The sequence below is a fragment of the Eucyclogobius newberryi genome, unplaced genomic scaffold (assembly GCF_026437365.1).
Source record: "Eucyclogobius newberryi isolate DKJ021-1_F unplaced genomic scaffold, fEucNew1.0.hap1 SCAF_13, whole genome shotgun sequence".
NCBI lineage: Eukaryota > Metazoa > Chordata > Actinopteri > Gobiiformes > Gobiidae > Eucyclogobius > Eucyclogobius newberryi.
Window position 1 is genome coordinate 18433891 of NW_027315757.1, and position 15521 is coordinate 18449411.

General features: G+C 42.7%; 1 protein-coding gene across 3 annotated transcripts in view; it reads right to left on the minus strand.

Annotated features, from left to right (window-relative positions):
• Positions 1-15521, minus strand: part of LOC140358121 (signal transducer and activator of transcription 5B-like) — a 110713-nt gene that overhangs the window by 30141 nt on the left and 65051 nt on the right. For all 3 annotated transcript variants that reach the window (XM_072442786.1, XM_072442784.1, XM_072442785.1), the window contains 3 exons: positions 6812-6949; positions 5123-5279; positions 857-946 (listed from right to left, as the gene is read on the minus strand). In XM_072442786.1, the coding sequence (XP_072298887.1) occupies positions 857-946; positions 5123-5279; positions 6812-6939 (375 nt within the window). In that variant the 5' untranslated portion in view covers positions 6940-6949. The remainder of the gene's footprint in view (positions 1-856; positions 947-5122; positions 5280-6811; positions 6950-15521) is intronic.

Consider the following 15521-nt stretch of genomic DNA (forward strand, 5'->3'; position numbering starts at 1 on the left):
AAGCAACATTTTTGATTTTCCGGAGTAGATTTGACAATGGTTATGTACAGTACAGATCTGATTATGGTTATGTACAGTACAGATCTGATTATGGTTATGTACAGTACAGATCTGATTGTGGTTATGTACAGTACAGATCTGATTGTGGTTATGTACAGTACAGATCTGATTATGGTTATGTACAGTACAGATCTGATTGTGGTTATGTACAGTACAGATCTGATTGTGGTTATGTACAGTACAGATCTGATTGTGGTTATGTACAGTACAGATCTGATTATGGTTATGTACAGTACAGATCTGATTGTGGTTATGTACAGTACAGATCTGATTGTGGTTATGTACAGTACAGATCTGATTGTGGTTATGTACAGTACAGATCTGATTGTGGTTATGTACAGTACAGATCTGATTGTGGTTATGTACAGTACAGATCTGATTATGGTTATGTACAGTACAGATCTGATTGTGGTTATGTACAGTACAGATCTGATTGTGGTTATGTACAGTACAGCTCTGATTGTGGTTATGTACAGTACAGATCTGATTGTGGTTATGTACAGTACAGATCTGATTGTGGTTATGTACAGTACAGATCTGATTGTGGTTATGTACAGTACAACATTTAGAGTAAACTGCAGGTAATGTTTCTTCATTGTAGGGATGTCAAGATTATCAGGTTGATTGATAATCGTCATTGTTCAGCTCACAATATGACAGTAAGTACCAAAAAATAATAATCGTGACAATTTCAGAAGCAAAATTACGTATTTTTTGTGGAATATACAGCAAAAAATAGACATAAATATAAATAATAATGGAACTTTCTTTAGTCTTTATTTAGTCTGGGACTCACGTTGGTGGCTTCCCGCACCAGCCTCTGCTCCGTGTACAGGATGTGCTTGATGCATCGGACCAGCTCCAGAGGACATCGGTCGTACGTGCTCTGGAAGAGAGACAAATGCAGTACTTTTATACTTCTATACTTTTATACTTTTATACTTTCACCCGGTACACGAGGGTGGATGGATGAGCACAGAAGTGATCTTGTGACATAAGCCCAACATTGACGGACTTTACTTTGGTAGATTTCTTATGCAATCATATAAAATAAATAAAATCTGTAATTATGTGTGTGATGAATAATAAACAACATTTCGTTCCTCCCGCTGGGTCGTGCAAACATGGAGGGTGAAGACTTGACCTCCGCCAACATGCTCTTGTATTAGTGGTTAATATATTCATACTTTAGTAACCTTCAGTTTCACCAGCGGCGCACTAGAGGATTTAAAAATATTCCTGCATTTTAAGACTTTAAGTGTGCAAAAAACATGAGCATTTTTGTCAATTTCAGCACAAAAGAGCTGGGGAAAAAACTTGCTCGCTTATCGTGAGCAGATTCGCCTTCCCACGATACCGTACGACCGCCTGAAGGCATCGCCCGCTCGTCTCCTTGGAGATTGGCAGGTTTAACACCGTACGGCGGAACGTTACCGCCAACGAGACCGTCGGGCGGCTGAAGGGTTCTAATCTAGTCACAAATCCGGTCGCAGGAGTTCAACGGGAAAAGCAGATATTTGAGCAAATGATTGAAGATGGAACACTCGGCACAGCGCCACCATCATCGTCGTCATCATCGTCGTCGTCGTCGTCATCATCATCATCATCATCATCATCATCATCATCATCATCATCATCATCATCATCATCATCATCATCATCATCATCATCATCATCATCATCATCATCATCATCATCATCATCATCATCATCATCATCATCATCATCATCATCATCATTTCATGCCCGACACAGCACGGGCCGTTGGCCGGGCGGCGGGTCGAACGTGCCCAGAGAGAGAAGCCGCCGATGTGCCCTGTTAGCGGCGGTTAGGCCTGAGCAGCCGCGTCCGCCGCCGCGCCGCTCTCCAATTTCCGAGTCCGGGAAACGCGCACGGCGCTAATGGAGCACATGTCGAGATCAGGAAGCGCTTCGTTCAAAGGGTTAATGACCAACGGGATGGGCGCGGCGGGGGGAAGCGATGGCGGGGTCTCTCTTCAGGTCGGAGCTGCGACTAAGCGTTTGAATGATTGTCGGTTGTAGATGGCTCTGGCGGCGTGACACGTGCCGGGAAAAGAGGTTTTGTGAGTCAGATGGAGCCGCAATTGCATGAAAATGACAGGATTTTTCAAATAAATGTAGCGTATGGGATGAAAACGCTCTTTTGTTATTAAAGGTACTGCACCAGGGTCCTCAAACGCCTTCGCTTCCCTTTCCTCTGGCTCCAAATTTGTGGGGGGAAAAAATCCTAAATTAAAATGAGAGTTAATTGCAGCGCTAACAACGAAAAGGTTCAGGTTCAAACTCCTCCATTTAGGACAGGACTTTTTTTTCGAAAATCGCTTGCAAATTTTGAGTTCCGGGTTGTGTTTTTTTGTGTTTGTGCCGCTCCTGAACTGCATAAAAAAGGTCATATTTTCATGTTTTTTTAAGGTCTGTCTCGGGTCTGTCTCGGGTCTGTCTCGGGTCTGTCTCGGGTCTGTCTCGGGTCTGTCTCGGGTCTGTCTCGGGTCTGTTTCAAGTCTGTCTCAGGTCTGTCTCAGGTCTGTCTCAGGTCTGTCTCAGGTCTCTTTCAGGTCTCTTTCAGGTCTCTTTCAGGTCTGTCTCAGGTCTGTCTCGGGTCTGTTTCAAGTCTGTCTCAGGTCTGTCTCAGGTCTGTCTCGGGTCTGTCTCGGGTCTGTCTCGGGTCTGTCTCGGGTCTGTCTCGGGTCTGTCTCGGGTCTGTCTCGGGTCTGTCTCAGGTCTGTCTCAGGTCTCTTTCAGGTCTCTTTCAAGTCTGTCTCAGGTCTGTCTCAGGTCTGTCTCAGGTCTGTCTCAGGTCTGTCTCAGGTCTCTTTCAAGTCTGTCTCAGGTCTGTCTCAGGTCTGTCTCAGGTCTGTCTCAGGTCTGTCTCAGATCTGTTTCAGGTCTGTCTCAGGTCTGTCTCAGGTCTGTCTCAGGTCTGTCTCAGGTCTCTTTCAGGTCTCTTTCAAGTCTGTCTCAGGTCTGTCTCAGGTCTGTCTCAGGTCTGTCTCAGGTCTGTCTCAGGTCTCTTTCAAGTCTGTCTCAGGTCTGTCTCAGGTCTGTCTCAGGTCTGTCTCAGGTCTGTCTCAGGTCTGTCTCAGGTCTGTTTCAAGTCGGTCTCTTTCAGGTCTCTTTCAGGTCTCTTTCAAGTCTGTCTCAGGTTTGTCTCAGGTCTGTCTCAGGTCTGTTTCAGGTCTGTTTCAAGTCTGTCTCAGGTCTCTTTCAGGTCTCTTTCAAGTCTGTCTCAGGTCTGTCTCAGGTCTGTCTCAGGTCTGTTTCAAGTCTGTCTCAGGTCTCTTTCAAGTCTCTTTCAAGTCTGTCTCAGGTTTGTCTCAGGTCTGTCTCAGGTCTGTCTCAGGTCTGTCTCAGGTCTGTCTCAGGTCTGTCTCAGGTCTGTCTCAGGTCTGTTTCAAGATAATGGACCCAGTAATGACCGGGATACCAGCTGTTCCCAGGTTAAAGCCATTGTTGATGTTAAATATGCTATGAAAAACACGCACATTTCATTAGCATCCATTCAGCTTTAAGCGACACAGGAGAGGGATAAGTACATAAAACTATCCTTTGAAAATGAAGCAAATCTGAAAAGTGTCCAATTATGTTAAGTACAGTTGTATTAAGTCTTTTTGGCACAGAAAATACAGGTTACAGCTTTTATTCTTTGATATTCATCCTAATTTGTAGTTTATGGACTTTAGCTTTTAAGCCAAATAAGGCCAAATAATAAACTCTTGGCCGTTAACAGCTCAAGTACAAGACGACGGGTAAATGCCATCTGGCTTTGTGTTGGGTCCGCCGTGCAGGGCGTGGAGACGGGATCGTAAATAGTGGCACTGCGGGAGACGGAGGATTGTGGGGTCTAATGTCATGCACACGCAGAACATGTTCCCGAGGCGTTACGGGCACATTTTCACAACTATTTTTCATAGTCCTGGCCGGGGTGCGACTTATACTTAGATTTATACTTATATACTTATACTCCAGAGCGACTTATATACAATATTATTTGTTATTTTCACACTTGCAACCGCATTTCATACTCCAGTGCGACTTATATGTTTTTTTCTTCTCTATTATGCATTTTTTGGCTGGTGCGACTTATAATCTGGAAGATATGGTAATTTATGGTCACTAAAGGCTTCTAGATAGAAAATATTAACGATTAAATGTAATTATTGTATGTATGGACCCTCAGTCGTTCAGGTATAGGTTCAATAGTAAAAGAATGGGCAAAAGTAGCTTCTGAATTAAATTAAATTAAATTAAATCAAAAGTGTAATGTGAATCTGAAATTGTTTATTCTATCACACAGTAAAAGTATCACATAAAATCTATTCAAGTAAAAGTCACATAACAGTAAATGTATGTAAATTAAAAATAAGTATGGAAAGTACTTTTTACGTTTCAGTTCAGTTGTCAAATGTAGTGGAGTATAAAGTTCCAATATCTTAAATGTAGCTAAGTAAAAGTAAAAAGTATCCACAGTAAAATGTACTTAAAGGCGTAATGGACGATTTTTTTGACCCAAGTCTCATTTCCTCGTGACGTGGACTGCCGATTAGTCCTGCCACGCGTGCGGCTCGTCCCCTTAGAGCAGCACATTTCCGCGTGTCTAAGCGCATGGATCTATCATAATATAGTTCCCTCAGTGTACGGGACAAAAATGAAGACGGAGAAAGACAGTTCGAGCTCAGAAGAGACGGAAATCTACGGGAGACGAGAGATGCGATGTGATCCGTCGCGCTACTAAACACATGCGTTCAAATAAGAGACATTTTACATTGATCTGATAATTAAAACTCAACAAGACATTTGTTTTGGATTCCCATAATATAATTTGACTAGGGTTGAAAAATGAATACATTTTAGTCAATATTGCACATTAATAATTGCGATAAACAACAATATTGAAGACTCTATAGCGTAAAAAAAATCGGATTTATTTTTAGCTGCACTGAATAAATCTGGGAAAGAGACAATATCAGACACCTTCTTGTCCAAACCGTGCATTTACCGGTCACGTGTGCGGAACGTCCAGCGAGTCTGCGCCAGGCTTTACCTTGAGCTGGTTGGCGTAGTGTCCGAGTTTGATTTTGAGCAGGAAGCCGTCCTCGCCCACCTGGTGCTCCGCCTTGTTCTGCAGCTCCTGGATCAGACCGTCTAGGAGCCGCTTGGCCTTTAACTCCTCGTGAGGGTTCTCCAGGTCCACGGCATCCCTGCAGAACACAACACCGGCGTTCACCAAAACATCAATAACAACAACGACAACACGACCACGTTGCGTTTCGTCAACAGTTTTGCATTCATAGGCCCGTCGAGATAACGCATGTTTGAAGTTCATTAAATGGTTTTGTGACATATTGTGACATGAAGAGGGCAATATGGAAATTTAGATCATATCGTGAATGAATATGCAACATTTGAATATGAAGTATAGTGTTATAGTAAAACATTTCACATACGGAGCTCATAATAAAAATAAATAAAAAGAAGAAAAAAGAACATTATGTGATATGTTTGTATTCATTTTACAGACATTTCACATTATAATTTTTTATCATTTTTATTTTTCAATCAGCTCTTTTTGTTGCATTTTTACAGTACAAATGATAAAATTGATTCTGTTTTTTTTGTTTTGTTTTTGTAATATGGTATAAAGCATACTTTGAAGAACTACAGTAGGTGGCGGTAATGTACCACTTAGATACCGACCACCAGAAAACACAAAAGAAGAGGAAAAATATATCAAACTTTTGCATTTCAAAATAACATTCATGCTAAATTTCAATATATTCGGCTCCTCGCACGTCAACTGTGCCAACGACCAGAGTAAAAAAAAGTGCATTTAAAAACAAGCATTGAAGAGAACAGACAGTGTTGCCAAATGGAGGAGCGCAGAGAGTTACGGCCGGCCAAACACTTAAAAAACCAAACAAAAGAAGTATTAAATGGATCCATAAGTGCAGGAGCCGCAAACTTTTAGAAGACGAGCAGATGCCTTTAGGACGAGCTCCAGTTGAGCGGTGGAGGACTGACTCGCACAAAGTAATGTGCGAGTGCGGTCGATGTAACACGTACAGCGCAAAATCTTCACAGAACGCTGGGTTTATAGAGAAAGAAAACCGTGGTGCAGCACTTAAACCTCAGCAACATTTGCTGATTGTCCCTCCCAAAGGCGGAGATCGGAGATTGGCGCATGCGTCGTTAAGTAGAGGCGGGGCAATTGCACAACTTCCTCTAAGAGTTTGTGGAGTTGTTTAGAAGTGACACAGAGGAAGAAGAATTCAATGGATTTAGTGATTTGGGGTAAAACTGATGCTTTGGTAAATTTGTTAGCATGTTCTTTATGCTATAGTTATCTGAATAACTGTTCATATGTTACGTTAACATACCAGACACTTACCACAGTTCTGTCTGTGCATAGGTGAATAGGTGGACGTATGCTAACGTAACACTTTCAGCTACCGTATTTTCTGGACTATAAGTCGCACCTTTTTTCATAGTTTTGGCCGGGGTGCGACTTATACATATCTTTATACTTATACTTAAATTGTTATTTTCACACTTTTTTCACCACATTTCATACTCCAGTGCGACTTATATATTTTTTTTTCTTCTCTATTATGCATTTATTTGGCTGGTGCGACTTATACTCCAGTGCGACTTATAAAATACGGTATTTGCGTTGAGTTTGGTGTGGACGGGGCCGGAGTGTCTAGATAAGTCAGTAGCGTGTGTCTGTACTGACCACAGCTGTCCCTCGAGCCACTGGGACAGGTAGTGGCGCACCTCGATGGGGAAGTGCTGCCCGTACAGAGACTGCATCTGGTGCAGAGCGTCACCCTGAAGCTGCTGGGCCTGGATCCACACGGCCATCGTCTGCTCCCTGCAAAACCACACGCAAAACCACCAGGAAGTATTACAATTATGGATCCACACGGCCATCGTCTGCTCCCTGCAAAACCACACGCAAAACCACCAGGAAGTATTACAATTATGGATCCACACGGCCATCGTCTGCTCCCTGCAAAAACCACCAGGAAGTTCAGCTTTTAAACACTCATCTGCATCGTATTAGACGGTTTAGTTTAAGTTTATTTATTCATTGAGACGGGGACAGTGCACAACATACATTAAACCAGGGGTGTCCACACTTTTTTCATTGAGGGAAACATTTTGAAACATATACGGAGCATAGGGCCACAAAAACATGACATTGTTGAATTTGTTGAATGACAAAGTGAATCATTAGAAATTTTGCATTTGACATTGTCTTGATGAGCCTCCATACCTTTAATAAGATTAGGAACATTAATATTAGGTTGGTATAACATCAAAATGCTTGAATCTTCCCAATTTTACAGCAAGAAGTACAACTTTTCGTTGTTTGTCTTAGCAGGAAGCCGGAGGGCCAACAAAAAATGGTCTGAGGGCCGCATTTGGCCCCCGGGCCGTAGTTTGGACATGTCTGCATTAAGCGAAACAGAAAAAGACGCTTTGTACCTGGTTGTTGTGGCTATGTTTACATGTAGAGGGCGCTAGATCGACATTCAAACAATATCTGTGAATGTGGTTTTGAAGATATGCAACATTTGAATTGAATTTATGTTTTTAGTGAAAAATGAATATAATAAATATATAATTAAAACATAATTAAATGAAATTAAAATCATGTTGTAAACTGTCAAATAAAAGATATAATGTGATGTTTCTGCACTTTTGTGATTCATTTTACAGACTTTTCACATCTTTTTGCTCATTAAATCAAGTTTTAACACATTTCTGCTAAACTGACATCATACAATATTGAGATTTCACTTCATTTCTAACAATATCAGCCGCCTGTGTTAACGTGCACAACAAAGATCTGATTATAATCTGATTTCTGGACTTTTCAGATTACTTAAATGACACAAAAACCTCACAATCGGAAAACAAATCAAACCGTTTTTTTTCTTTCGAGAAAATTATATGGAAAATTGGCAAAAACAAAAGTGAAGTTTAAATATTACAATTATTCTAAAATGTTTTGTATTTTGTCGTCCAAGTACCACAGCTACAAACGTTACACATCCTCTTGTTAATTTATGGGTTAGTATTTGATCTACTCCTCCGTTTTCCCCTTCATTATCTTTTTTCCAACAACGCTTCCTGTTCTGCTCTTCTCGAATAAACATCGTTCAAATCGAAAGAACGCAAATCCAAACCGCAATAAAAAACAAATAAAACCAGTCAAATCGAGACCAGAGGGAGAGCGGAGGAAGTAGATAGTTACGTTTCACCGGCAGCGAAGAGCGCGTTTCGAGAATTTCCCAACGCAAAACCGAACGTCACCAATTGCTGTTTCGCTTTCATTTGCGCCTCTCTCTCCTTCCTTTAGCTCTCTGTGTGTGTGTGTGTGTGTGTGTGTGTGTGTCTGCGTGTGTGTCTGCGTGTAAGTGTGTGTGTGCGTCTGCGTGTAAGTGTGTGTGTGTGTGTCTGCGTGTGTGTAAGTGTGTGTGTGTGTGTCTGCGTGTGTGTCTGCGTGTGTGTGTGTGTGTGTGTCTGCGTGTATGTGTGTGTGTCTGCCTGTAAGTGTGTGTGTGTCTGCGTGTAAGTGTGTGTGTGTGTGTGTGTCTGCGTGTAAGTGTGTGTGTGTGTGTGTGTGTGTGTGTCTGCGTGTAAGTGTGTGTGTCTGCGTGTAAGTGTGTCTGCGTGTGTGTGTGTCTGCGTGTAAGTGTGTGTGTGTCTGCGTGTAAGTGTGTGTGTGTCTGCGTGTAAGTGTGTGTGTGTGTCTGCGTGTAAGTGTGTCTGCGTGTGTGTGTCTGCGTGTAAGTGTGTGTGTGTGTCTGCGTGTAAGTGTGTGTGTGTGTGTGTCTGCGTGCAAGTGTGTCTGCGTGTGTGTGTCTGCATGTAAGTGTGTGTGTGTGTCTGCGTGTAAGTGTGTGTGTGTGTGTGTCTGCGTGTCTGCGTGTAAGTGTGTCTGCGTGTAAGTGTGTGTGTGTGTGTCTGCGTGTAAGTGTGTGTGTGTGTCTGCGTGTAAGTGTGTGTGTGTGTGTGTGTGTGTAAGTGTGTGTGTGTGTCTGCGTGTAAGTGTGTGTGTGTCTGCGTGTAAGTGTGTGTAAGTGTGTGTGTGTCTGCGTGTAAGTGTGTGTAAGTGTGTGTAAGTGTGTGTGTGTGTCTGCGTGTAAGTGTGTGTGTGTGTCTGCGTGTAAGTGTGTCTGCGTGTGTGTGTCTGCGTGTAAGTGTGTCTGCGTGTGTGTGTCTGCGTGTAAGTGTGTGTGTGTGTCTGCGTGTAAGTGTGTGTGTGTGTGTGTCTGCGTGTAAGTGTGTGTGTGTGTCTGCGTGTAAGTGTGTCTGCGTGTCTGCGTGTAAGTGTGTCTGCGTGTAAGTGTGTGTGTGTGTGTGTGTGTCTGCGTGTAAGTGTGTGTGTGTGTGTCTGCGTGTGTGTGTAAGTGTGTGTCTGCGTGTAAGTGTGTGTGTGTCTGCGTGTAAGTGTGTGTAAGTGTGTGTAAGTGTGTGTGTGTCTGCGTGTAAGTGTGTGTAAGTGTGTGTAAGTGTGTGTGTGTGTCTGCGTGTAAGTGTGTGTGTGTGTCTGCGTGTAAGTGTGTGTGTGTCAGTTTATTTGGCGTTGTGGTTTTTGTTTGGTACCGCCGAGCTCTTCCAGTCAGCGCGCCCACAGAGCAGCTCTTCAGAAGAACGGCGGCATGTGTGTCCGTAAAGTGACACAGAGCTCAGTTTGTGGGAAACGTGTGGTCAGACGACAAGAAAACGCCAACGACTGCAGAGTTCACGCAGCAACCGATCTTACCGTCACTGGGGTAAACAAACAAACAAACAAACAAACAAAACAACGATTTTTATTGAGCATCACGAGGACAAACAGTATTGGAGGTTTTTCGGTGGAGGGGCCGTCACTTGTTTGTCTTTTGAAGCTTTAATTGGATGTTTTTGCAGCTTTTCAAAATATTTCTTAAGAACAATATCAGTGGCGTGGGGTCAGATGCGGTGCATGGTCAATAAATTATAAAACCACCAATTGTCATTCTTCTGAATAATACAATTACTATGGCTCGTCACAGTCTTTGTGCTACAATGTGAAATGTCGTCAAGTATTGAATGAAAAAAATGAATGGAATCACCACAAAAGTGCAGAAATATCATTGTATCTGCTTGTTTGCAAGATTAAAGAGTTTATTTATTATTTGTTTCCATAGCTGCATTTTATGGTTAATTTTTGAGCACCACTCGGGAGCACAGAGGGGCTTCCTTTGGTACACGTTTTAGCTTAAACTCGTATATTCATGTACGCATTTAGATAACAAAGTTGCAGATTCTTTTTACTAATTGTGCGCTAAAACAAATAGGACAAACTGCAGAATTTAAAAGTGGTGAAAAGCACTACCATTTGTTGAGTGTGTGAAATGCAAAAACTTTACAAAAAAAGAGATTACCATATTTTCCGGACTATAAGTTGCACCTTTTTTCATAGGCCGTGGAGCGACTTATACGTGATATTATTAACACTTATTTAATTATTATAGCATTTCGTTTGTTATTTTCACACTGACAACCACAAGAGGGCGCTCTAGGCTCTAAGCGACGCAGAAGAAGAATCTGCACTTCCTCTTCCTCTGGAGTTTGTGGAGTTGTTTAGAAGTGACACAGAGGAAGAAGAATTCAATGGATTGAGTGATTTGGGGTAAAACTGATGCTTTGGTAAACTTGCTAGCATGTTCTTTGTGCTATAGTTATCTGAATAACTGTTCATATGTTACGTTAACATACCAGACACTTACCACAGTTCTGTCTGTGCGTCATGGTAGCTGGACTGTCCTGAGATTACCCTTTCACCTATCCCCTGGTAACGCTGTCTTGCTTGCATACCGAACCGTGAACAGACCTGACTAGGCCTCTCGCTGGAAGAATCTTTTGTTTGTTGTAACTCTTAACTAAGAGATTTTGTATTTTTTTGTTCCGTTATCATCAAAGACTGTTTATTCATCGCCTGTTTCCAGCTCCGTTCGGCTGCTCGTGACACTATTCACCATGTTCTATAATCTGTTATTACTTTAATTTCAAGATGAAATGTCGGTTCTTGGTCTTGGATTTGATCAAATCAATTTCCCCCAAAAATGCAACTAATATGCTTGTTTGTTTTTTCTTCTCTTATGCATTTTTTGGCTGGTGCGACTTATACTCCGGTGCGACTTATAGCCCGGGACATACCGTACTTTCATTGCTAATCTAATGATGAAACACAATATAATCAATAAACCGTTACAATCTATTTTGAAACACAGCCTTCCAATGACCCATGTGTCCTCATATGTACAAGAGAGAGGACTGCACTTGTGGGAAGCTAATCCACTCAGGTGCTAATGCGGCTAACGCTAATGCTGCTAAAGCTAACCCGCATCGTTTGCCCAGGTGGCGTCAGGTCAGGGAGTCAAACGATTAGACTTAGGCCTGACTCTGCGGGTTTGCGTAAAGCAAACAATTACGTGTTTTAGGCTGTTCACCTCATTACTTTACTTTTTCATTATGGATGTTTTTAATGCTCAAAAATACTTGCTCTCTAACCGAGAGCTGGGCCAGAGTTTTTTTTTGTGCAATACATTTTTGTAGACAATGTGGCGATAAACAATAGCATTGAAACAACTTTATGAAACTGATGCACCGTCCCCTTTGTTCACAATTATCGGCCTGAGATCAACAATGGACAATTTATGACATCACCAGAACTCTGTATTTGGACTTCAGAGCTCTGTATTTGGACCTCAGAACCTCCGAGCTCTGTATTTGGACTTCAGAGCTCTGTATTTGGACCTCAGAACCTCCGAGCTCTGTATTTGGGCATTAGAGCTCTGTGTTTGGCCCTCAGAACCTCACAGAACCTCAGAACTCTGTATTTGGGCATTAGAGCTCTGTATTTGAACGTCAGAACCTCAGAACTCTGTATTTGGGCCTCAGAGCTCTTTATTTGGACGTCAGAACCTCAGAACTCTGTATTTGGACCTCAGAGCTCTGTATTTGGGCCTCAGAACTCAGTTTTTTAAGGGTTCTCGAGGCCATGACTTTATTTATTTGTCCTATTCGTTGGTAACATGTTTATATTTTTTAGCAAGATTCTAAATGAGTCATCCGAACTGTCAGAGGCACTTTAAATTGAAAATGTGATAATTATTGAGCCCCAAAATCCATTGTTCCATCTGTCATTTACTGAAGTCGATATAGTGATTATGGCGACAGCAACAAGATCCAGGCCATTTGAAACATTTCAGTCTTTAAAAGTGACGCAACAATACCCCGCGGGCGAGGTCAACGTCGCCACGGCCATTTTGCTTCATTTATCGTTCAAAATTGCGATTCCGATTTTGAATGCGTCTGATCTTTCTGCGCCGCGTGGAGGCAGAAGCTTCCACATTCTCTCAGGTTTGTCTGCGAGCGGCGCAGGGCTTTATCAGGCGGGGCATCTGTAGCGAGCAGCTGTGGCTCGGGGGCGACAGCTGATAGGAGGACGAGCGACAGGAAGCGCCGTATACAGTTGCAGCGCTACAATTCAGGTCGTCTCGGTTTCTGTCCAAATGTGTGTGACGACGTGCAGCACCGCGAGTCTGACTGGAGTCTGAGATATTCGCACGTCGTCTTCGCGCTAAATCAACAAGGAAGGAATGGCGGTGGGCGGCAGGAGATGTATGGAATAATGGATGATGCGATTGTCGTTTTGGAGATTTGCAACATTAGAGTAGAGTTTATCGTCAAAAATAAACAGAAACGTCCAGCGTAATCTCCCAAAGAAGAGCAGATAACTATATTCTTGACCTTTTATTTATATCTTTGCGTTTTGTGCTCAACTTGAACCTCTTGAACCCCGGTATTTTGGCAAAATCGCCCACCACTACGACTGGATCAATTAGATATTTTCTGAAATTGTTCAGCTGCTGTGGTCAGTATCTGTCACTCTTGTATGGGAAACAAAGTTACACATAATAATAATAACAATAACAATAATAACAATAAATATAGCCGCAAGCGGCAATGATCGGCCCTCGCCACGCCGCCGCCACACCGCCGCCACGCCGCAAGAGGAGGGGGCGCTAACGCGCCCCAATTGTCCTTTTATCACGCCTACTGCTGAATCTGTGACGCTGTCACATGTTCTCCCCTTTGTTTTACCATCAAAAAGCAATTTTATTTTGAATTCTTGGCAAAATGTGCGGCTTTGCCGCACAGACACCGTGACTCTTTGAATGAAAATGTGGATAACTTTTGATGGTCCTGAAGATGAGTCTCACCAAATTTCAGGTTAATAGGGCTGACGCCCTGGGAGGAGTTTGTGAAAGTCTAAAGTGTAAACATGTTCTGGCCCCATTGGAATAACATGGGAGGTTTCGGTCATCGTTACGGCAACGCCATAACAATTATGACATGGGTCTCATTGACTTTTTTGATGGGGATGCTAAAATTGAGTTGTGTGTCAAATTTCATATAATTTCGCAAAACTAAACATTTAACCTCCATATAAAATCTGTAGGGGGCGCTGTGGCGCCAAATGAATTTATTTCACTTCAAGTAGGTTTAGGGCAAAGAGTTTAACAACTGATTCTAATTTGACGCAATTCGGACTTTATCTGCGCAAACGGCAGAAATTTTAAATATGGGAGATTTCTGAAATTTTAGTTACAGTTTGCGGCTTCGCCGCACAGAGACCGTGAGAGGTATCAATGTAATTTGGATAACTTTAGATGTCCCACTCCTCAGTAGCATTTTCACCAAATTTCAGCTTTTTAGGGCCAACGCCCTGGGAGGAGTTCGTAAAAGTACGACGTTTGGAAAGACTCCGAAGTCATGTTTAGCCATTTTTGAAGCAATATGGCCGACATTTGGTTCGGGGGACGGCGTTGCCGTAATAATATTTTTTACTTCTCTTGTCACCATCTACCTCTGCGCCAAATTTCATGATTCTACGATCAGATTTTTTTTGGGTCATTTCCCATCTCTCAATGCATTTTTGGTACATTTGGTGGCGCTGACGCGCCAATTTTTTTTATTTTAGAAAAGGGAAATAGCCAGAATGTAGAGAGGCACGATTTTTAGAGGTGTGCAAATTTTTGTGACTTTTCGTCAATGTTCACTGGGTGAAAAATAGGGGGGTTGGTCCCGAGAAGAAGAAGAAGAAGAAGAAAGAAAGAAAGAAAGAAAGAAAGAATAATATTCCGATGCGAAAACAATGTTTCCCATTTTTCAAATATCATAAACTATACATTTTCGGAAAGCGCTCGCGCTTTCCTGCCTCATGGTGTGGGTCCCTGGTCACTGACGGGTACTTTCGATAATTTTGAGTGGGCTCCGCCCACTTTGTGTTTTTGGCCCTCTATACAGTAATAATGTTCAATTTTTGCATTACATGCTTATATGCACGGAACATGCAAGAGATGGGGAACGTATTCGTGAGCTACTTAGCGCAAATGAGTGCTTTATATGGGGTCGTCATCCCAATGTAAAGTGCTCGTTTAGTGCGAACTTTTGCACGGGCTTCGCCCGTTTACAACGGTAATGTTCCATTTTCCTACAACTAATTAGTATGCACGGGGCGTGCATGAGTGGAGGAGTGCGTTAGTGAGTGTTTGGAAGTGGGCGAGCGCTTCGCGCTCGATTTCGTGCGCACTACGTGCGCACTTTCGCAGCCGTGCTTCGCACGGCCTTACGAGATTAATAGGCCTCTCGCCAGCTTGTGGCGCTCGGGCCTAAATATAGCCGCAAGCGGCAATGATCGGCCCTCGCCACGCCGCCGCCACACCGCCGCCACGCCGCAAGAGGAGGGGGCGCTAACGCGCCCCAATTGTCCTTTTATTACATCTACTGCTGAATCTGTGATGCGGTCACATCTTCTCCCCTTTGTTTTACCATCAAAAAGCTATTTTATTTTGAATTCTTGGCAAAATGTGCAGCTTTGCCGCACAGACACCGTGACTCTTTGAATAAAAATGTGAATAACTTTTGACGGTTCACCCCTGAAGATGAGTCTCACCAAATTTCAGGTTAATAGGGCTAACGCCCTGGGAGGAGTTTGTGAAAGTCTAAAGTGTAAACATGTTCTGGCGATTTCCCCATTGGAATAACATGGGAGGTTTTGGTCATCGCTACGGCAAAACCATAACAATTATGACATGGGTCTCATTGACTTTTTTGATGGGGATGCCAAAATTGAGTTGTGTGTCAAATTTCATAAAATTTCGCAAAACTAAACATTTAACCTCCATATAAAATCTGTAGGGGGCGCTGTGGTGCTAAATTAATTTATTTCACTTTTGACTCTAATTTGATGCAATTCGGAGATGGGGAACGTATTCGTGAGCTGCTTAGGGCAAATGAGTGCTTTATATGGGGGAAGCGGTCGTCATCCTAATGTAAAGTGCTCGTTTAGTGCGCACTTTTGCACGGGCTTCGCCCGTTTACAACGGTAATGTTCCATT